Source organism: Centruroides sculpturatus, unplaced genomic scaffold, assembly GCF_000671375.1.
Source record: "Centruroides sculpturatus isolate CEXI.00-Female unplaced genomic scaffold, Cexi_2.0 scaffold1006, whole genome shotgun sequence".
NCBI classification, from domain to species: Eukaryota; Metazoa; Arthropoda; class Arachnida; order Scorpiones; family Buthidae; genus Centruroides; species Centruroides sculpturatus.
In genome coordinates, this window is record NW_019385186.1 from 220487 (window position 1) to 242976 (window position 22490).

At 33.4% G+C, this 22490-nt stretch overlaps 1 protein-coding gene across 4 annotated transcripts in view; it reads left to right on the forward strand.

Annotated features, from left to right (window-relative positions):
• Window positions 1–22490, forward strand: part of LOC111635903 (CUGBP Elav-like family member 4) — a 131327-nt gene that overhangs the window by 71142 nt on the left and 37695 nt on the right. For 2 of the 4 annotated variants that reach the window (XM_023381036.1, XM_023381035.1), the window contains exon 3: window positions 17770–17818. In XM_023381036.1, the coding sequence (XP_023236804.1) occupies window positions 17770–17818 (49 nt within the window). Of the gene's footprint in view, window positions 1–8348; window positions 8830–17159; window positions 17290–17769; window positions 17819–22490 lie in introns of those variants that run through there. The other 2 variants (XM_023381037.1, XM_023381038.1) reach the window with 2 other exon arrangements.

Below are 22490 nucleotides of genomic sequence, written 5' to 3' on the forward strand. Positions count from 1 at the left end.
TGGCTAAAGGGGAATATCAAGAACGATATCTTAAGAAGTTTCAAATATTTTTAAATTGCCAATAATTTCATCGCATTTAAATTTTTTTTAAACAAAGTTTTAATTGCTATTCGTAAATCATTAAGGTATTTTTTTTAAATTGATATCTAATATTTTGAAATTTCGATATTCTGAAAAATGTTTGGGTGCTAAACAATGACATTTAATACGCGGAAAATATTATTTTTTATATTTTTCATTAGAAATTATTTTAATTAATTAATAATAAGTCATTTAACTTGTTATTTAAAGAGAGATGTTGATGAATATTTCTTCGAATAAATTTTATCAGAAGTGAAAAGTTTCGCCAAGAAGATTCATTTCGATTGGAAAAACAGAAGTTGTAAAAAGATTTTTTCGACTAGAGAAGATGCATAAAGTATATATCGTAAATATTTCATCCGACATTACCAAATTTGATAATTCTATAATACTAAAATCGATGTTTAATTTATTTAAAGTTATCATTAACAGAACTGTTGATTACGAGAAGGAGAAAATTTCCAACATTAATGTTATTGGCAGGTAATATCTCAATTACTTCATAACAATGAGATTCTTCTGCCGACCCTTTCGAATTTTCAATTTGGAATTTACGTGGAAGATTATCTTGTTTTTGTTTGGAATAAGAAAATGGTTCTTAGAATATTTTCCAATAGGGAGGGGAACGTAAGAAACCGTTGCATATTTTATTATACAATAAGCATTTCGGAATAAGAAATCCATATTCAAAGACGGATAAAATATCTGGAAGTAAAAACGAGTTAGTAAAAAAGTAGAAGAGTCGTAAACATGTCGGAATCAGCAGCAATCGCAATTTTCTTTTAGGTGCTAGAAAAAGGGACAAAGAAACGTCACTATTCATTGAAAGAATCTTCTTCGGTGAATATTTATTGAGCGTTAAAAAGAAAATGCTTAGATAGTACTTCTTCCTTTAAAGTAGCCTTCGTCGAGTTAATTGGAATGAATGAGCACTGAACGGGCTAACGAACTTTTTCTGGTTCCCAGAGGAAGTCTGTGAATGTCACTATTTGTACATTTATATAACTTTCTATCCTGGAGTGTGACATATATTGACAACGCTATTAGTTTGTTTCGGATTATTCCAATTTTTTTTTCTTTTGTTTTGTTTTTTTTTTATTTTTACTAAGAATGGTCGATGTGATTAGAATTGTTGTTGAATAATTTAAAAGGAAAAAGATATTTGGAAATTCTGTTGTAAACACCCATTGAATAATATGTATGTTAGCTATCTTGTTTGCTATGCAAATCATAGATTTAAAAACATGTAAAAATAGGATAGTCAAACCACGCAATTCCTTCTTCTGCTTCTGAGTTTTATTTAAATAATGACAATATGAGATACGTTTTGTTGACGTGATTAAATTTCCAAATTCGCTAATTTTAACGAATTTGACGGGCGCCTACGTAAAAACCATTCTGTCAGATGAGAGTAAGAAAGTTTTAATAAAGTTTTTTATTGTCCGTTTATAAATTTGAATTTTTACAAACTTCTTTCTAAATCAAGTATTTCGAGTTAAAAATCCAAAACTTTTTATGAGAAGCTATCCTTTCATATTCGATTCCATATGTGGCCTTTAAAAACATCATATATATATATATACATAACATTTTTTATACTTTCTTTTTTTATTTTATTTGTATGTGTATGTAGTACATATAGGAAAAAGAATATGAATCCATTTCCGTTTTTCTCCCGTCCTAACATTTTCTATAATCAGGGGAAGAGAAGCTCGGTCTGAAAAAAAAAAAATTCGACTTCGGATCATTCAGTAGAGCCTATGCAAGCTTGCATTATGTAAACGTTTCTACTTTTATTACTCGCATCGTGAAGTTCTATGAGTGGATTTCCCTAAGGTTTGCGAATATTTCATACGCAGGAAAGTAATTTGAGTTAAGATGGTCACATGTTGTTTTTTTTTCTTTTGCTTTTTTTCTTCTTTTTTTATAAAAGGGGATGTTGCGGGAGTCACGTTGCATCAAGTGAAATTATATAAATCCAATACCGGTTTTGGCATTTTCGTGATTGGCGTAGTCATTTTTTGTTCCAGTTTTTGCATAATTGGTCATTTTTTCAATGGAAAAAATTCTGGACTAAATGCATATGAAATATTTTCTAGGAGATTTTCTATTCGGTGCCAAATATCTTTTGAACTTCTGCTAGAGTTTTAATCGATTGGAGAATAATTTGTACAATTTCTCATAATACAAAGAGGATTTACTCATTAAAACATTTTCATTACATTAAGTCATCTTAGAGAATTCGATTTGGCCGAGCTTCATCTTTTGCTTTCATTAAGTTCTGTTCACTTGGCGTAAAAGTTAGATTGGTTGTCGATACAAAAGGCATTTTACGCGTCGTACCGTATATAGCCAATGTATACTGTACGGAACATCGCTTTCATTCAGGTGAATCCATTGTCACCTGGATGGATCCACTCGGTATTGCAATTTTGTGACTAACTCATGAAATTGCCAAACATAGAAATTAACGCGAAATTAAATGCATAATTGCAATTCCGTTACAACACTTCCTAGTTTTAATGCTATCAGTTAACTACGATATTCGATAATAAAGCAAAATTGTATAGCTTATCTCTCGATGTTCAGACAATTGTTCTCTATCATATCTATGATTAATTTTGCGTTCAATTTATTTTTATGTCTGAGTGTAAAATTTCTGAAAAACTCTAGGAAAACTTTTTAAATTTGTTTTTAACTTTAGAATGGGTTAGAGATTCCATTGTATGCAATCTAGGCCAATGACTGTTCTCTAGGTAAGGGAGTTCTTGTTCAAGTTCGTTCGATCGTTCACTCTGCCAGGGTGCTCGAGCTAACTGCACAAATCTAAACTCTCATAAAACTATATCGCGTGATCTTGAATGCTATTCGAACCGCTTCGACTCTTTACTAGTTCAAAAGAGTCCCGTTTAAATAGTTACATAAAATTTATCAATAAGTTAATGTTGGAAAATTTATATTTGTTTCGAATTTTATCGTAATGAAATACGAAATCATGGCAGAATTTCTTCTGATTACTAAGCAAATAGCATGGATAATATGCAAAATTTAAATATAATATTGGTACGAAGTATATTATTTCGAAGAATTATCAAAAAATAGAACATTTTGAATGGGATCAGTTTCAGATACATCGAATCGATGTTAATAAAAGTTTGACATGCTGTAGATTCCACCGTTTTGAAGGACTCTCCTTACAAAAACCATATCAACCACTTTGGTTCGAGGGCTGCCCAGAATAGGAACAAAAATTGAATAGTAGCTCGTAGAAATGATCCGATTTCGATGAAACTTTGGCAATTCTTCTATTACTGTATTATAATCGAACTGCCTTTTGTTACAGAACAAAATTGGTTTAGTACTTCTACTCGTTCAAAATAAAGTCCTGAGCCGTAGAAGTGAACGTTAAACTTCTTTTGATCGCTACTTAAATTATTTTTTGTGAAGAATTGTAATCGGTAACGATCAAATTTCTTTATCAATTTTCCTCGTCTAATTAATAAATTTTTCAACGAGTACAAGCGAGGAAACTGAAAAATATCTGAGATTAGTGTACTCATTTGTCAGTGCACTCGTATTTGAGTTTTTTTGAAGATTTTATCGTGAATTTTACTGTTAGATTTATTATTTAAGTGTAAAAAGATTATTTTAGTATTTTTAATGATTTCTAAAATTTATACTCTTTATTTTTTTGAAAAATGTGAGAAATATTCTTGGAATTCTATCGAGATAATCAAGTTTTAAACTTTGGTTTTCTCTAATTTATAAAGAACAAAACTTTGAAAATTTTCCATCTTTTCTTTGAACAATTCACTCGCTATTATTTTTATCTAAAATAATGAACTTGATTTTAAGTGTCTATAGAAATTTTAATTAAGCTTTTCTTATCTTAACATTTAAAAATTGTATATTACGATTATATTACGATTATAAGGAAAGCGATTAAAAATGGCTTTTTTAAAAAATAGTTTTATTGTTATCGGTAACTTATGTAAATCGCTTCTTATTTAAAAAAATAGCCGAAACACTTAAATAAATAAATTTCTTTAAGCTAAAAATTTTATAGATGAAGAAATTTTGAGAATTTCCATAAAAATTTGAAAATAGGTGTCGATATTTATAGCGATTTTATTTTTCAAAGCCATTTTCACGTATAAAAGAGGCGTTAGTAGGGAAATACTATTTTCTTAAATGTCACAACCGAACACACAACGCACCTGACATGCTAAACAAAGGATAACTATCTCAAAAGAACATTTTACCTGCAAAACTTGACTTGTACTCTACACTCTGCGGACTACAAATTCCCGTTTGAAACGAAAACTGTCACTAAAGAAAACGATATTCTTACTTAGATGACACCTTCTTGTCACTGGCTGTCGTCCAATGGTGCCGGCTTGGTTGTTGGCTGAAAATTCTCAAGATCTGTCGCCTTTGGAAATATTGAAGAATATTTTTCGAGTGCAATAACCCGAGGTAGTATCTACTGCAGATAATGTTTCTCTAAATCCATATTTTCGATTTCGTTCTAACATAAATAATCATATTTAGCAAAACGGATTCCAATTCTTCACTGGCCACATTTCGTCTCCAAAAATATCTGGCGTCAAATAAATTTCGCAGGCATTTAATTACGTTGATCTATTAAAAAGTTTTATTTGTAAAAAAAAAACACTTATTTTAAGAAGACGTTTTCAAAGGACACGTACTTTGAATACCATTAACACTGCTTTCTTTGTCTACGACTGTCGTAGTGTTGAATTCATAAATGTTCTAGATGAGAAAGTAGAAAGGATACGCTGTTAAAAAAAAAGCATTTGTAAGGAACAAACTCATTTCTAGGAAGGAAATTCCTTGTATTCGGAAGAAGAATCGAGTTCTGCTCTATTAACACGGATGTAGTGGAAAGAGCTTCATAAATGCTGCAATCGAGGAGCGGATTTTTTATTCCGTAATTTGTGATCGCGATTGGTTTTGATTGAAGAAAAATTTAGAAGGCGGCGAGTGGAAAGCTGTTGCCAGTAAACGTCGCCTTTAATTCTACAGCCGGGTTCAAACATCCGGGAATCAATAGATGTGGCTTGTTTTTGGTCCTTTCAATCCAGCATTGGAATTTTCTATCGTCTAGCTTATTCTTGGTAAAGAGAATGAGATTGAAGTCGGGTTAAAAAAGAAAAAAAAATGCCTCTCTCTAAGTCTTACAACCGTAGTAAAAACAGTATACAACACGATATAAATAATTTATCTATCCGATTTCTCCGTTATAAATTTTAATCGGCAAACTAGCTTAACAAACATTAAAAATTAAAGGTTCGTTAAGCCGGTTTGCCATTCGTGTCTATCGAAAGGAGGTATTTGTCGAACAACGTCGTCAATCATTAACAGTTAACATTTCCATGTATCATGTTTGCAGTTGACAAGCAGACTAAAGTGTTCTAAAGAATAAAGCGTGTCTGGCGCTGATGTATACAGAATACTGTTGGAAATTCAACAGTAGTAGGGGAGGCTTTCCTGCTTCGCATGGTGAAAAAGAATTGTCCTGCCCAACATAGAGAAAGAGAGGTTGGGTAGGGAAAAAGAAGAGAGGGAAAAAAGCAACCTAGTTTGTATGGAAGCTCTATAAGATTGGAGACTGTCTACAAAATGTAGTCTATGTTCGCTATTCCCGGAAATTCTAAAATCTTTTTTTTGTGTTGGTGTTTTTCTTTGTACGCTCCAGTGGATGTTGTGTTACTTCTGGGGATTATCGTTTGTTTTGTAGTTGGTGTAGTTTACAAAACTCTATTTATATAGAGAGACAAGTACCGCATTCTAGTGAAGAAAATGGAACATACCGAATGAAGATACTCCAGTCTTTTTGAGTCCGCTTTTTTTGGGCTAAATACCGACGGCAAAATCTCTAATGTGTAAATGTCTACAAGCTTTGCATAAGAAGTATCGCTTAAATAAGAAGCTTGGCCGTTTGCCTCGTATCGTTTCACAGCAATTGATCGTCAGGGAGGTTGAATCGAAATCTCACGTGTTTATGTTCACCTCAGAACTATAAGGTTATTTAATTTTATATCCGTAATGATGGTTTCTTCGTAAAGAGAAAATATTTATGTTTCGACCACATTTATTTTGAATGCAAAGTGCCTCATTATTCCAGCAATAATTAGATGTACAGTACAGTATTTATCGAAGTTATTAATTAAGCTACGGCCGAGCACAAAACATTATACATATTTGATCGTCCTAAAATTGATTTAATATTTGTATCTATCTTATCGAATGAATTTCAACGATAGCTTGTATTAAACAATGAGTATTTTGTAAGAATTGCATCGACTGTTGTGTTCGGGATATTCTTAAATCGAAATATCCTAGCGGGGAGCAATTCACCACACGACTGTAATTTGATGGAATCGGCTATATTCGTCCCAGTTTACAGCTGATTACAAATACAGCAACAAGAACTGCAGACAGTTCTGCCTGGTTGACCACAGATTTCTGTTCACACACCAACTTCTTTAGATATATATATATTCGAAGAAAATCTATTTTTATCCTTAAATTCTTATATTTACGTTTTACAGATATATATTATTCTTAGCGAAAATTTGTATGTATTAAAATTAGTCAATATATATTTGTAATAAAAATTTCTGTTATGTCTTACTTAAAGTTGTTTACACTAAAGTATTTATCGATAGTTTTAATCCGTACGGTTCAGAAACATAGAAACGGATATTTTCCAATATCATGAGTTTTGCCATCTGGAATTCATACATGGAAGGACATAGAATAAAAATCTTTATGGATTTTCCTTCATCTTTTTTGATTTTTGTAGTATCAACTGCGAAACGTTATTTGAAAATAGTAACGATGAGAAATTTTTTGCAAATTTGTTGTTGTTTAAAGAAAAAAAAATCGAAGTACAGGATTATCTGTGCATTTCCTTAGACTTTACTATAAGAGAGTCGACTGCGAAACATTATTTAATATCGAAAGTGCATAGTTTTGCTACAGAAAAACGGAAGAAATTTTAATTTCGAAAAGTTATTTTATTCAAAAGTTTTAAAAGTGAAACATTTTATCCCTTATCGAGTCGTCAGATTATGTATAAATTAAACTTCTCTATAAAGTTATTTCCGAGTGTAAAGCAGTAGAAGTGAGGATTAATTATTCCCTAAACAACTTTATTCTATCTTTCTGTTAATTATTTACATAATTGTCATTAAAATTAATTGAATAAAACTTTCAAATACGAAGAGGTTTCAAAATATACACAACGAATTCGTAAATATATTTAATATTTAAAACATTAATCGATAAATTTATTTCAATATTTAACGGTTGATTTATTAATTTTAAAATCCATTCGATTAAATTAACTCCTCTTCGATTCGAAATAATTTTATGGACATTTCATTAAAATTTGAAAATGTTTAACTTTCATTTAGACTTAATTCGTGTGTATATAATGATAAATTTATCTAGCTTTAATTTTTTAAAAATTTCAATTAAAATACGCACAACTTTTCCCGTAAACAAGACTTATATAAAGCATATTTGGTATTTAAAAAGGGTTTATCGTAACGAACCAATTCGTCGATTACTTAATTAATTAATATTGAAGCGAAAAAGTTTATCTTTTTTACTATATTATGAGGAATATTATTTAAAAAACGATTAACCAATTAGCTATTATTTCACTAATTCTTATCGCCGACCAATAGATGATAATTATAGAATGGAGTAGAATTTCTTAAAGTGAAAATTTTCCCATAAAAAAATGAAATATATCATCGAATTTCTTTGATTTATTAACGATTCTGATCGTAAGTTTGTTTATTAAAATAAACTAATTAAATGACTTCTTAATATTTTATTTATTATGATAAATTTTATAATGCAATTAGAGTTTATCGTAGCTTTTTGTTTTTATTGCCGGATCCGCTTGATTACATATTTATATAATCGAAGACGATGACGTGACTCTATTACAAATGTATTTAATTGCCTTTCGGTCTTTGCTTATAATTTATTAGAAATTGTTTTATTTTAAAGATGAATTTTCAATGAGATTTGGTAAATTTTAGCTTATCTACGTTATGTTTTATTAAAATATACAATAAATTTTGAAGAGAAATCTCGGAAAATTTTCATAAAAACTTATTTGTATATGATAAATAGTGAAGTTAAATAAACTTTATATTATTAATATTTTATAACTTATTACTGTTTTATTAGTCGGCCAGAGAGCTTTTGAAGAGGCTTTAACACCAGCAAGCTCAAAAAGTAAAGTCATTAGAATGCGTTTGAAAGACGGTGGAATCCCTCATTTCGTTTTGCTGATAGTTGTTATTGATTGGCGATTTCATTGTTAGCAAAATCATTGTTTACAAAAAGGTAGCCGAGTATTCGAAGGGATGGGCCGAATATTGCCGTTATATGGGCAATGTGAAATGGTTGTTCTATTCCGGAGAAATATATGCGTTTGCCCGGACTGAAAGCATTGCGGCTTACGGTGACATTTTACAAGCGTTGGATAGGGTTGTAGACGGTGTAAAATATGCATTCGTTAGTTGGCCGCCTGGCTTGGCCCGTCCGAAGCATCCGTCTTCTCTCCCGTTGTCGCCATGACGACCAGTCACGTGACGGCGCCGCTAGAGGGAGCCGGCGCACGCTCCGTGCTACAGCACATCCTGTCCCCCGCACACACACTCAAGCACAGCCATGGCCGTCGTCTTAGCATCTAAACCATGTGTAAGTGAAGGTATCTGAAAAACTCTCTGTACCTGTGTGTTTCTCTTCTCTTCTCGTTGTCGCCACCGGATCCGGCATCTCTCTGTTTTCTTTGAATTTTGGACACGACAGGAAGTGACGTCATTACTTGTTGACTGGAGTCCAGGTGGGACTTAGTAGCGGACAGCGTGCGATACCCTAGATTACATAGCGTTTATTATCAATAGCTTCTTAAGCATGCCGGTGGGTAATATTAGTTAGTAGCGTGTTTGGCTTCTCCTTTCGTTCGAGCGCTACGCGGTGAAGTGTCATTACCAGGTTACGTAGTCGTCCCGGGTGACAATTCCAGTCTAAATGTGCGTTTGACGTCTTGAAGTGGGGGTGAGAAGTGTCGGAGACCTAAAGGAATAAAAAACCCGAAGGAGGAGGGACGGATAATAGCGTGAGAAGCTACAGGTCTGGTCTCTTCCATCGCTGCGCTATGCTCTAGCCTCGCACCAACTATCCACTTCGCGTTATTTACAAGTCAAATTTTTCGTCGTTCTTTTCTTAATTATTCTATTTTTAGTCCAATTCTTTATTCTTCGTTTATAAAACCGTCTCCTTCCATTTATTTTTTATCTCAATCTTTTCTGTAATGTCTTCCTATAGCGTAAGAAAATGGCTAAGTTATTTATTCTCTTTACTTATTTGCCATCGTCTGGAATGACAAATACCTTACGGAATATCATTCTGACGTCATAATACACCCCCCGATGTAAATTGGTAAATTTTTATACAGTTTTTCGTATATTTCTGTCTTTCCATATGGAACTTATCTTCTGTTCGGAAAACGCTTTTTAGTAATTGTAGAATCGCTATTGGTATAATAAAAAAGTGCAGGAAGTTTTATCTGTAACGATAACATTAACAACAACAGATTTTCTCCTAAGATAACTGGGAAAATCGTATTAGATTCGCATTGCGAAGTGCGGCTATTTTAACCCAAGTATCAATTAATTTCTTAGATAGAGCTATTTATTCTCGATAATTAAATTTATGAATCGCTAGTATTAAAATGGGATTTTAATCATTACGTCGCAAAATTTTTCTTCACTTAATAATAATTATAGTTTAGAAATGATTATATTATTTTCATAGTCCTACGTTATCATTTTAATACGTTGGCCGTTGGATAAAATCATTAAAAAATTCCTCTCTATCTTATTTTTAATGACTGTTTTTTCCCGTTTTTATCATAGAAGAGAGTGTTTAGAAGATCAGATTTCCTCCCTCTCTCTAGCTTATTAAAAAGTTCCATTTGACATTTTATATTATTTGTGTTAATCAAGTAGTGAACATTCGAACATTTGGATATTTTCATGTGTAAAGCGGAGGAACCGAGTGAAAGCAACCAATGGAAAGAGGTTATTCAGTTTTAAGATGATATAGATATTACTTTTTCATGAAACGCCGGTTAAATTGACTTACGTTTCAGTTCCCAACATAATTTCACGGATGAGAGAAGTACTACTTTAAAATATGATTCTTTATAAAAACTTTTAAATGATTTACTACGAAAAGACCGCAGGGATTTTAACTAGGAAGGAAATTACGTATTTATTATATATTATAATTCATTTTATTCCTAATTTTATTTACAAAACTATAACAATATTTTTTTTCTCCGGGATCATATATATAGCAATAAATTTTAATAAAACCGAGATTAAGCTAATTTTAAATTCTGGCCATTTCTATTATTCACAAACCAATTTCCCTAGGATTAAAATTTTACAATCTTTTTAAGGAGTACTTATAATATGGCCATACACTGGACTATTTCTTAGATCAGTTTGGAAGATTCTTAATAATTTAATTACTTTATAAGAAATTCATCTTAATTTTTGTTAAGCCTTCACTTGTTTCCAGTGTATAAAAACTGTTTTCCATTAAAATTTCAATATATTTTGGTTAGCAACTTACGCGCTTTGTTTTTACTGGAATGAACCTAAGTAGGCACTGCAGAGGATTAAAATAAGTGCTTCTATTATTAATACAGTAATGGCCTTTCGTTGCTTTAAATTTGCAGAAATGTTTTTATTAAAATGATCGAAAAAACATTTTTTCTGGCAGATAATAAATTAAATAATTAATATATTCTTCTCTAATGCTCGCATTTTAAAATTCGAGCGGATATTAAAAAAAATTTTTACTTTGTTTCGAATAATACGATGCTTCCTGTAGTTTAGAACATCCGATAATTCATTTTATCGGGAAAACTTTAGTAAAAGAATCATTCTTTCGTATAATAATCGTAATTTTATTTGTTAACTGACAAAAGATAACATACGTAAATTGTGGGACACGCCTATAATCTATTAAAGTATAGAGTTAATTAATAGGTTAATTTTTATTTAGAGTCTCGTCTAACGATGCCGTAAAGATTTATCTACAAGAAAATTGAAAAATATTTCTCGAAAATTGAACATGTATTAATCATGTTTGATGTAGAGCATTGATCTATGCAGTTTTTATTTTTTATTTTTTTAAATAAAAGGCGTTTAATTGTAAACGCTAGAGATAAAAATCATCGGCGAAAACCATTGTAGTAATTGTTAGAGAAGTGTTTTGGAAAGCAGGTTGTTCCATGTCAACATGTCGCTGTTTCCACTGGCGCGGAATTGTGGGAAATTTTCACGGGTGATAAACTTCAGTGCTTCTATAGGATGGCAAGTCGACGTCTGGGAAACTTTTCGAAAGAGTAACACATATTGATTTCCGGATTATGTCGGAAACTAGGCACGTGTTGACGTTTTTGGGGGCAAAATTGAACCCAACCAATTGGAATGGGATGACTTGTGGTAGAGGAAAAAAACAAGATCTTGCCGTTCTCTTCTTCGGACGATCTTGTAAGAGTTAAACCGAATAATCCCTTGTTTATTCCTCTTTTCTTGAATTGGTTTTACAATAAATGACGTATCACTTGTTAAAATTTCTCGATTTATTAGTTTCGACGTTGTCGAGTTAATCTGCGGAGTAGTTTCTTTGTTCTTTGAAGGCTTAAAAAAACAATTTAGCATTTTTTTCCTTTTTGTTTGAAAACTAAAAACTGGAAATGCTTCTAATCTCAGTCAAAGTCAAGAATATAAAAGAGAATAGAACTGCGCGCATTTATACCCGTTTATGTTAGAAATCAATTTATTTTAATGAAAATTCTTTAAAATGAAAAAATAAAATAAAAATTTTATTTAATATTTAAGCGCATTGGAAGAAAAAGTAAATGCAATTACCCCGTAATTAAATTTTAATAATAATATAAATTCATAGCATAATTAAATATTCTCTAATGTAAAGAATTTAGCGATTAAAATAGTAAAAAGTTGACTCTTTACTAATAACTCGACTGACTGTAAATATAAGATGGGTTAATTTAGGATGCAAAGTAACATTTACATCAAATTGCTCGTCTCAGAAAACTTAGTGAAAAAGTAATATTCTGGTTAAAAATTAAATTTAAATTTTGAAGAAAGTTTATTAAAATAAAACACTCGTCGTCGCCGTAGTCGCCGGTCGTTCGTTATAGATTTTAAATTTTATTTTACTTCTTGGTAGCTTTCTTTACACCTGATGGAGCTTTTAAAATTCTATATTTTTCTGGAGAAAGAGGCAGTGAAGTAAAATGGAGTCAATCCGAACAACAAATGGAACAACCGGATTATTCACTGTCAGATATCGCACTGCAGCGAGGAGCTGTCTGTCAAACTCCCAAAGATGTCCATCTCTTGTCAAGGAACGCCCCCGAGATATTTGTTCCTTCCATTGTTCCTTACGTTTCTACGGCTTCCTATATGGATTTTTCCATCAGTCGTGTCGAGCACAGCCCAATGCGTACAGATGATCGGCTAGCTACGCCTGGATGCCGTCTTGCCGCTCCGGATAACAGGGTTGCTAGGTTACTCCAGATAGCCTGTTGCTTTGCCCTACTGTACAAACTTCAATGTTGTCAGAGTTCACGTGTTACCAATCGTATCACAACTTTTTTCTACTTGGTCCGATTGCTTTTTTCCTCCATTCCGTATCGTACTTCTCCACGCGTGCAACTTGTGGGTTGATTTTTCTTATAACCAGCAACCGGTGGCATTGTTGTTGCACTAATGTGTTGAAACGGCGCCAAGAGAAGAAAAGATCCATTTTTCCCATCCAGGAATCACGTGACCGCACGTGGCTTTTCTTCGGCGGGTGAGGAGATGGCAGTACCGGTCATCCATCAAAGCCGCCGAGACGCGGGCCGTCTGCTGGGTGTAATTTAATGGAACGCCTTCCTTAACGTAGTAGAAGTGAAGTAAAGTCAGATATTTCCATAATTTACATTATCCCCCTTCTTGTCGGTGGATGGATCATTACGGCAGCTATAGCTACTTTCACTTCATTTTCTCGGCCGGCGTCGTGGCAGCGTTTTTATGTTCATAATGTCCGATTCAAACGGCTCCTTCTTTCCTTAAGTTTGATTGCAGTCTTTAAGAAAAATTATCCCAGATTGATGTATAAGACAGATGCGCATTATTTACGACATCCGAAGGTGATTTTAATCGGGAGAAAAGGCGACACGCACTTCACTCGTCAGGTATTCGATTCTTTTCAATTTAAAAAAAATCCACTTTGTGCCTCTAAATATACAAAAAGTGTCGGAGCGGCCGTCTGAGTGTCTGGGAGCGAGATAATTTGTCCATCTCACGCTTAGATGACAAAATCCAAGAAGATCAACACCGTTCCCTTCCTTTCTTTCTGTCATAACAAGTTAGAGTTATTATGAAAAGATGTCGTTGTATCGGCTTTAGTTTCTTTCTATAAAAATCAATATGTTAGCCAGTTGTTGCTATCATCTTCTTCGCTTTAACAACTTTTCAATCTGCGAGAGTAAATCTTTTCTTTTCTCAGATACAACTTGATTTGCAGAGTGTCGATGAGAGACTGCAATCCTTTTTTCGATCCGTTGTTTCTTGCGAGGAAGCTGCAACCAACTTGTTGAACTGAGAAACTATTAATCAGCATCCGCGTACAGTACGGACGTCAGATTATTCATTTTAAAAAATCGTCTCGGTGTATAGAAACAATTTAAAAGCCGACACTTTTAAGAACCGGATATCAATAGACGAATATTCTTTTGATGTGTCTCGCTTCAAAGGATTTACGCCAAAACTAGAGGAAAATTCCTTTTACGAAGATCCAAAGCGATCTTCTTCTGAATGCGCTGCAAACGAATGAATGCGTACGTTTCTAATTACATACCCCGATCCGAAGCTCTCAAGTGACAAAAGTGTGTAATTACTTCTATAATTAAACCAACATCCTCGGCAAGGATTAAGGGTTAGCTGGTGTCAGCAGAAATAACCCATTTGCGATTCTAGTTTTAAGAGTGACTATATTGTGAATAGTGTGCAATTATCGACTTACTATTTCTTTTTCGTTGCAATATTCTCGCAACGGAGACGCTTGACTGATTAAAATATCAAGAAATAAAAATTTCTAATTTGTATTACCGAAATTACAAAAAGTTTTTTTGCATTTCATAATTAACTGATTTTCATATCGTTTGTTTCTTCGAGTTGATTACGTCGATTGTCGCGGAGAAAAAGAGACATTATTGTGTTTTCTGCTCGCTACGTCATTCTCCTTTAACCTGTTTCTTCATTTATGTTTCTTCCGAAATTTCCTCTATCTTTGATTATGTAATAAGTATTGCAGCGTCGAATTACTCCATTTATTTCGATAGGATGTCAACGGGAAGAAAGTTATCGATTATAACAAATGAAATGAGCAGTTATTTTAGTTTCAAGAAAAAGAAGTCTTTTTTATCACCTCGTCAGAAAGATTGTTTTCCAAAGAAAAGATGTCAACAGACATGTTATATGTGGCTAGAAACGATCCGTTGATTACCTGGGTAGTTTGTGACAAAGACAGGTTACTTCATCGATTATAGTTTTAGCCAGACTTTCGGGAGTCTAGTACCGAGTTAGAAAGTTAGTACAAAGCCGACTCAGCAACCCCCCACTTAGTTTGAAGGGAGGGGAAGACAGTCGGTGCCATTAAATTATCTTCACGAAGTGTATTCTCTCGTCTTGATGTTTTCGCCAAGTTTCCGAGTTGTTAGAATTCTGTTCCTGTTGTCTTGGCGCCTCTTACCGTCGAGAATCGCTTTGGTTATACGTGTTTCGTTCTTCTAGTGTTTCTAATGACGTCACATCGACATCCGGTGTTCGTCATCGTCCATTACTTTCACGCTCGAATTTTGTTGTAAAACATTTTCGGAGGCGGATCCCGAGATATACGTTACGAGAGGAAAATCCGGTTAACACGCCTTCGATGGCGCTGTTAAAACGACGTAATACCCGATTTCATAGTTTGGAAAGCGACTCGTATTAAAGAAGATTGCTGGCATGTGTCTCTGGAATAGTGTAATATGTGACTCACAGATTACCAAGCTTGTAAAATGCATTATACATCAGATGTAAATATTTTTGGATATAACTTCTGGATGTTAATGCCTCTATCGAAATCGCTGCCCGCATTTGTTAGAAAATATTAAAAGCTATGCTAACAAATACTCTTCGACCACCGGCGAATTTTGCATACATTATTTTATAAATGTTACTCCGAGATGTTAAGATTATGTAAAAAGACGAAGCCATAAAACCATATGCAATTATTTTGGTTTCTTTAATAATTGCGGTTCAATCGATGGCTGTTTCTTTAGCGCATGCAATAGAAAGAATTGACAGTTATTGCATCGACGAAACTGACGTTTTGTCAACTTATGTCAACACGAGAAGTGGCTATTTCTTTGAAATATTAGTGTATAAAACGAACTCGATGTTCCTATGTATTTTATATACGTGTAAATAGTCTTTGAAGTTGGAGGTATGGGATGAAACGAACCATTTCGGAAAAACTTAGTATAAACGAAACGAAAGGCCGCGTGAAATTCTCTTTAGCAGGACGGTTACGGAAGATGTGAGTCAACATGAGGGTATTATCTCGGTCTTTGTTTGTTGAGGCTTCACTGTCTTGTTTGGCATTACAAATTGGATGCGGGACATCATTAGTATTCGAAGAAGCAATTATCTTACAAATACAGAATGGTGTGGAGACGTGGTGTTTATTTTACTTCGCTTTACTTTTAAAAAAATTGTCTCTGACGGTATGCTAGCAATGTAGTTAATGATTGGATACGTTTGATTTTATGCAGACAAGAATTCATGTCCAGTTCGTTAAACCTCAAGAATCTAGAAACAGAAGTTGATTCATCGCCTCCGATGTAAAAGCTACCATTTTTTCTCTCGCTACTTATCTGAATAATGACCCAAGTTTTTAATTATTGCATTAAAAAAATTTCTTTGACTAATGAATAACTTCTTTATGCAAAGAACTACGGCTCGGAATTATTTTTATGTAACCTAATGTTTATGTTTTGAAAATATATATCAAAGTGCTACGAACAATAAAACGTGAAATATCGCCAGATATACATACTTAATTTATAAAAATGATAAGACAAAGTCTAAAGGCAAAGAATTCGATTTAGTTCGAAAAATAAATTGTAGTTTCTAGCAGTTAGTTATTTTAAAAATAGAATTTCGGGTCAAGATTATCATTCATGCCGAGAATTATGAATTGCTTAACAATGAATTATTATTCATAATTGCCGGAGCTGTCTGAAAACATTGGAAGCACACTTTGTCTAGCCTTGTTAGAAATGTAATTATCTTACCTTTTAAAATTCATTTATCTGAATTCGTCGTAAAAAGACGTCTATCACCGTTAACGCTAAGAGTACGGATAATGAGATAAAAATAAAAGTGTCAGAACTGATTAATCTGTACTTTGACGTTGTTAGGGAATATCATAAACTATCTCCGTACACAATAGAAATTTCGAGTCCATCTTTCCTCCGTAACACGACAATTTCTGGAGCAAAAAACCGATAACACAAGTTTGTTATTAATGACATCAGATATAATACACAGACTGCATTCTGTGATCGATCAGTTACGTCGGGACAACAAATTTCGATTGATTTCTTTCGGTATAAAAAACACGCCCGGGTTTAAATTTAAAAATGTTCACCTGTGGCATACCAGAAGCACCTGTTCTTTAAGGGTGGAGTACGAAGAAGAAAACGGCTCTATATTTATATCTTATAAGCGTGACGGTTCTATTTCACGCCCTACAAAGACAGTATATTAATGACAACAGACGTTAGTTGATGGGAGATGAGGGAATTATTACCCTACTATATCGCTTATGACGTCATTGGTCGGAGCTAAGTGGATTTTGGAAGTTGGCCGATAAATCATCGACCACCCCATCTACTTCTCGTCGTTTGGTATCCTGGGCGTCTCTTTCATCAAGTGGCGATGCAGTTCACGGACCAATGAATATATTCTAGAAAAGGAACATATTCGAGGAGCAACGAATGGACGACTTCATCATTCTCACCAGGTGATGGAAAAAGACGTTAGCTCTCACTTTCAATGGTGCCGAACCGACCCGACAGAAAAATGAACGCCAATTAATTGCATCCAATGTGTCGGATCCCGCTACCTAACGGCCGCCGGCTTTCGGATACGATAGGCGTGATGCTATTTTACAGGCAGTTAACGCTGTTGGAGCTGAAGTTATTCGCTAATACAATATACATGTGTAGGTTAACAGCCTCTTGCGGAAGCATGTATCGATGCACAATGTGATTTGGTGGCTCCCAAGCACTACAACGCCGCTGGATAATGTGCTTAGATGTCCATTTGATCTCCACACTGGCTCTGTATCGTATTTTCTATGTTTCTAAAATCGACTACTCCAAAATACTAACCAAAACAATCGTTCCGTAGACTGTCTTAAATTTAAACTTTATGTTTTATAATGTAGATAATATCATTTTAATAGAAAAGGATTTATAATAATTTTATTATATATTTTTAGATGAACCGTCCAATACAGGTGAAACCGGCCGACAGTGAGAATAGAGGGGGTAAGTAATTTCTTTTATATTCTAAGTTAAAATTCCAAGTTATGAATGGAATTACGTGCCACCAATAGTAATATTTTCTTGGGACGAGTTTGTAAATAAAAGTACAACATCCATCGTGTAATCCAACAATCCAACAATGGAGAAATGCTTTAGGACTTTATTGACGACGTTCCTTACCGATTAGGGATAGTTGGACTTCCTAGACGACGGTTATAAAGGATCGAGTAATTGTCGTACTCTGGAGCGTTTTACAGTGTACTTTGGCTGGTCTTCCCTTCATTCAATTAGACAAGAGACACTATAATATTGGACTCGCTTCTGTCAACTCTTATATCAACAGAGAGGATATTGGGGACGACTTATTGCCTTACGGAACTTAATGTCCCCAAAGATTTTTACGACGAACTCGACTTTCTTTCTTACGTATAATCGATTGATAGTGATTGTGAGATATGGCCAATGACTGTAAAGAATTGGCGACTTTATAGATTTTAAAAGTCGATTCGTATTGTTTATCAAAAATAGAAGAAATAGTTTCCAAACATCGGTTTAATCTTCTCTTGGATATTCATTTCGCGCTTAAAACGAACATTATTAATAGAGAATTTTTCAAAATTCTTTTAAACAGCTTTGTCTGTATTAACGGAATAATTTACGCTTAATTTCGTTGATGCAGGAAAAATGGATGAACTTCCCTTAAACAATCATAGATAACGAACAAAGAGATTAATTTATATCCATCACTCGTAATATTTTCTCATTATTTGGGTGGAATAACGTCATTAAAACGTTCCGACTTAGTCCGTCGCAGGCTGTGTTCAAAATTGCTTTCGTAATACTCGCGATCAAACGAAACTCGCCACTAATCTTTATAGTCCATTGATACTCTTGGAGGCTATGAGATTCTACAATGTTTTGGAGATTTTTTTCTTTTTTTTAAAGGAATAAAACTTTATAATCCACAACGCGTAGTCGACTGCTAGAAGTTAAATAAATCACTCCAGAGTCATTCTTTCTTCCAAACAAATGTCAAGCTGAAAACATCCAACTACATTCAGCAGTTTCTTTGTAAAGTGAATCCAACATCTGTAACATTTCTTAAGTTTTATTTGTTGCCATTTCTTAAAGGAATCAATTCACTTAAATTGAAAATATATATATTTTCTTGTTCTTGTATCATTCTTTTAGTTTTGTTGCGTGTGTTTTTTTTATGAAAGTTATTTTTATTTTTCACAAAATTTCGATACTTATAAACGACATTTAGAGATTAATTTGTAATCGAGGAAATCGAATAGAGTCGAAATTTATTATTCCATCTTCGAATCGCGCTTCTTGCAAAATGTATTCAGAAATAGTCGAATCTTCTGGGTACAGTCCAATATATTGAAATAATGTGCCTCTCGAGAGTATATTTACATCTATATTACGTCCTACAAAGTCTATTTGATGGGTGGAGACGGTGACCACTACACTCGTGGGGCGTGGGCCACAACCAGATTACGAAAGGATCCGAGAAGTATTGTGTTGTTGCTCTATCTGTTCTTTAATCTGTAATCTGGTCTTACCAGATCGAAAGTTCGTTATTGAACGGTCATTAATCAGGATTTGTCTTCATTTTTATTACTTTTGGGATAATTACTGAATGTTTTATATATTAAAATCGCATCTGTTTATTTTAAGAAACGACAGAGCATTTTCAGCTGCAGTAACGAATGCTATAATTCCTTAATTTCTCCTGTTAATCTTTTTAAACGCATGGTTGGATAGTTTAAATAATAACGTGAAAGGTTCCGTTCTTTGGATTTACAGACTTAGTTGGCGCTATGAATTATAAGAAGCTTATTGGTTAGCTTATCTTCGACTTCTGCTGGTGATTGGTGTTTTCCAATCGATATCCTGCACATCTCGTTTCCTTGATTGATTGAGACGTTTACGCATATTGCCACCTAAAACCAGAGTAAATCGGTGGATAAAAAACGCAAATTAACCTATATTTTTCAGTTTAAAAATTCAGATAAAATTACGCTTAATTAAATAACAACTTTTAGCGTTATTTTCCGCATTTTTCCTTCGATCTTATCAACTTTATTTTTACTTGTTGGCATTTTATCAATTATCTGACGTAAGAAAATATCCTACACTTTATAAAGAAGCTCTTCCATTTTTGGTTTTTTTTTTATTAAAATAATTATAAGTTTTGCAAAGTTAATTATCTATAGTGTTATTTGATCCTATTTTTATGTAAAAAGTTTCTTTCGGTGAGCTACGGTTATTGACCAACCAAAATGATTATCTGAAAACGTTTTTTAACTTAATACGTCAATTAGAATTTTCATTTATTTATGACGTTTCGATATTTATAAACATCAATTAATATAATAGTAATGACGAGACCCGAAGCGCCCTTTAATTTATTTATTCTTTACTGTGTGTAATCGATAGTTTTCTCCATTAATTAATAGACTATTCCGACGATAAATAGCACAAAAAATATCCCGAAAAAAGGAGATCTTAGCTAAATTACTGTTATTATTAGTTACGTATATCGGGTAATTTAAAATTGTTTCATTAATCGATTAGGGAGAAAATAATTTAGAATTAAGAGTTTCGATAATCGAATTATCTATCAATTAAAAACTAATAGATTCGTTTCGATAACGTTAATGATATTAAAAGCGCACTAGAAATTAAAATTAAGGCTCTTTTCCGGGATTGATTGTGTTTAATTCGCTTCTGCTGGTTGTTTCATCGAATGTATTAAACATCAATGTAGTTCAGAAAGAAGTGATTTCATTACATATTCATTTGAAAAGTAATTATAAGCACACATTTAAAGATGCTTTTTTTCCCTTTCACCCCGTGAACTAAATGTGGTATGGTAGAAACCGATGTTTCTGTAATTCTCTACATTGATAAGAAAAAAAGTAAGAAATTATACATATTCAATAACTCTATAACTCTTCAAGTATATTAATTCGCCGACGTAGTCGAAAAAACTATCGAAGAAAACTTGGAAACTGCCACAAAAGATTCTACTCCTTTCTTAAACACCTCGCTAGTTTTTCTATGCCACATCGACGAAGATAAGGAATTTCTAAATTAAGTTCACTTTTCTTGTTGTTGTTCTTGATTAAAATCGATTGACGATTCTGCCAAAAACTGATCTCATTTAAGGACGAAAGCCTTTTTTTTATCTTCCCATTATTTTTCCGCAAATTGTTTTATATAGCTCATTCGTTTTCCTCAATTGGTCGACCAAAGACGTTCATATACTTGGATTATATAACGACTCTTCTTCTCTGTTTCTGTCAGATATTCTGAATAATAAGTTATTTGAACTTTATAATAAGATTACCGCTTGTATAGATTCTAATTAGATCTGAAGAACTTTCTAATGATGGTCTGTTTAACAAAGAAACGAATCGTCGAAATGGAAATTAAGCTACTTTAATCTTCGAGTTTAATAAAAAAAAGTAAAAATAAATCCGAAAACTAATTATTTCCTTAAAAATTATAGAGATATTCCCTCGATAACCTGTATTAGATTTATTTTTTATTTATGTCGGGATATAGTAGTAAGGCCATCAGAAATATAAATATTGTTTGCATTGAGCCAATCATCAACGAATATTGATTGCAATTTTTTGCTGCGCCGTATCTGTTGACATAATATGCTAAACTGGCATCATCAGGAGCTACACGAGATGTTATTTTACCTGAAGGTACACGATCATTTCGACTGATTGAACTGGCAATCTACGTATTGCGTAGGGTTGGAGCAACAAGTCTCTAGCGATTTAGATATATTTACTGGTAGATGGTAAAGACACGATAGATTTCCCAAAGCGAAAGAATCAGATGATTTTGGCCAAATTCATTCGAATTTTCGAAACAATAGTAATTCCCCAAAGTAGTAACTTCCAATAAAAACCGTCCAAAAAAACACGCAATACGAAGTTTATCTTAAGAGAAGAGGTCGATAAAAGGCGATGGGATTGCTAGTCTGGCTTATTATTTACATATGACGTCATACTCTTCCAAAATAAGTTCCAAGTTTGATGTTGAAAAAAGTAATTGGTGACTGGATGAAACTTTTCGTGATACATCGCAAACGGAGTAACGGAAATGGCCACGAGGCATGAATCGAGTCGCAATTGAAAATATCAATTTTGGATTTCGTGACATGCCTATACTTCTGGAATAAAATATTCTTCTTCTATCTCGGACGTAGACATGCGGAAATTTTTGACGTCCTGGCTACTTTTCGTATTATGGTGAACATGGGTTGGCATGCGGTTCATACCGAATCAACATTCCTCGCTTCGACAAACAAATATTTTGCAATATTAGAAAAGATTTCGAATTACGAATACAATGTCAAAACTCGGCTATTTTTCGAGCCGTCCAAACCAATTTATTTTTCTGTCACGGTATAGATAGGCCATCTACCTATTTAAGGGACGTCAGAAAAATTTCCTACCTGTTCGACTTCGTGTATTCCCTAACCCGATTTAGGAATATTCCTTATCTATCCGACGATAAAAATTTCCGTTCTGTGGCTAAACCCAGATTGGAAACGGTCTATCATCGAAAGTATACATCTGGCACCAGATGTCTTGTATGTGCCGGGTCCAGACAGAAATAACAGGATTGCTCACAAACAGACCTATCA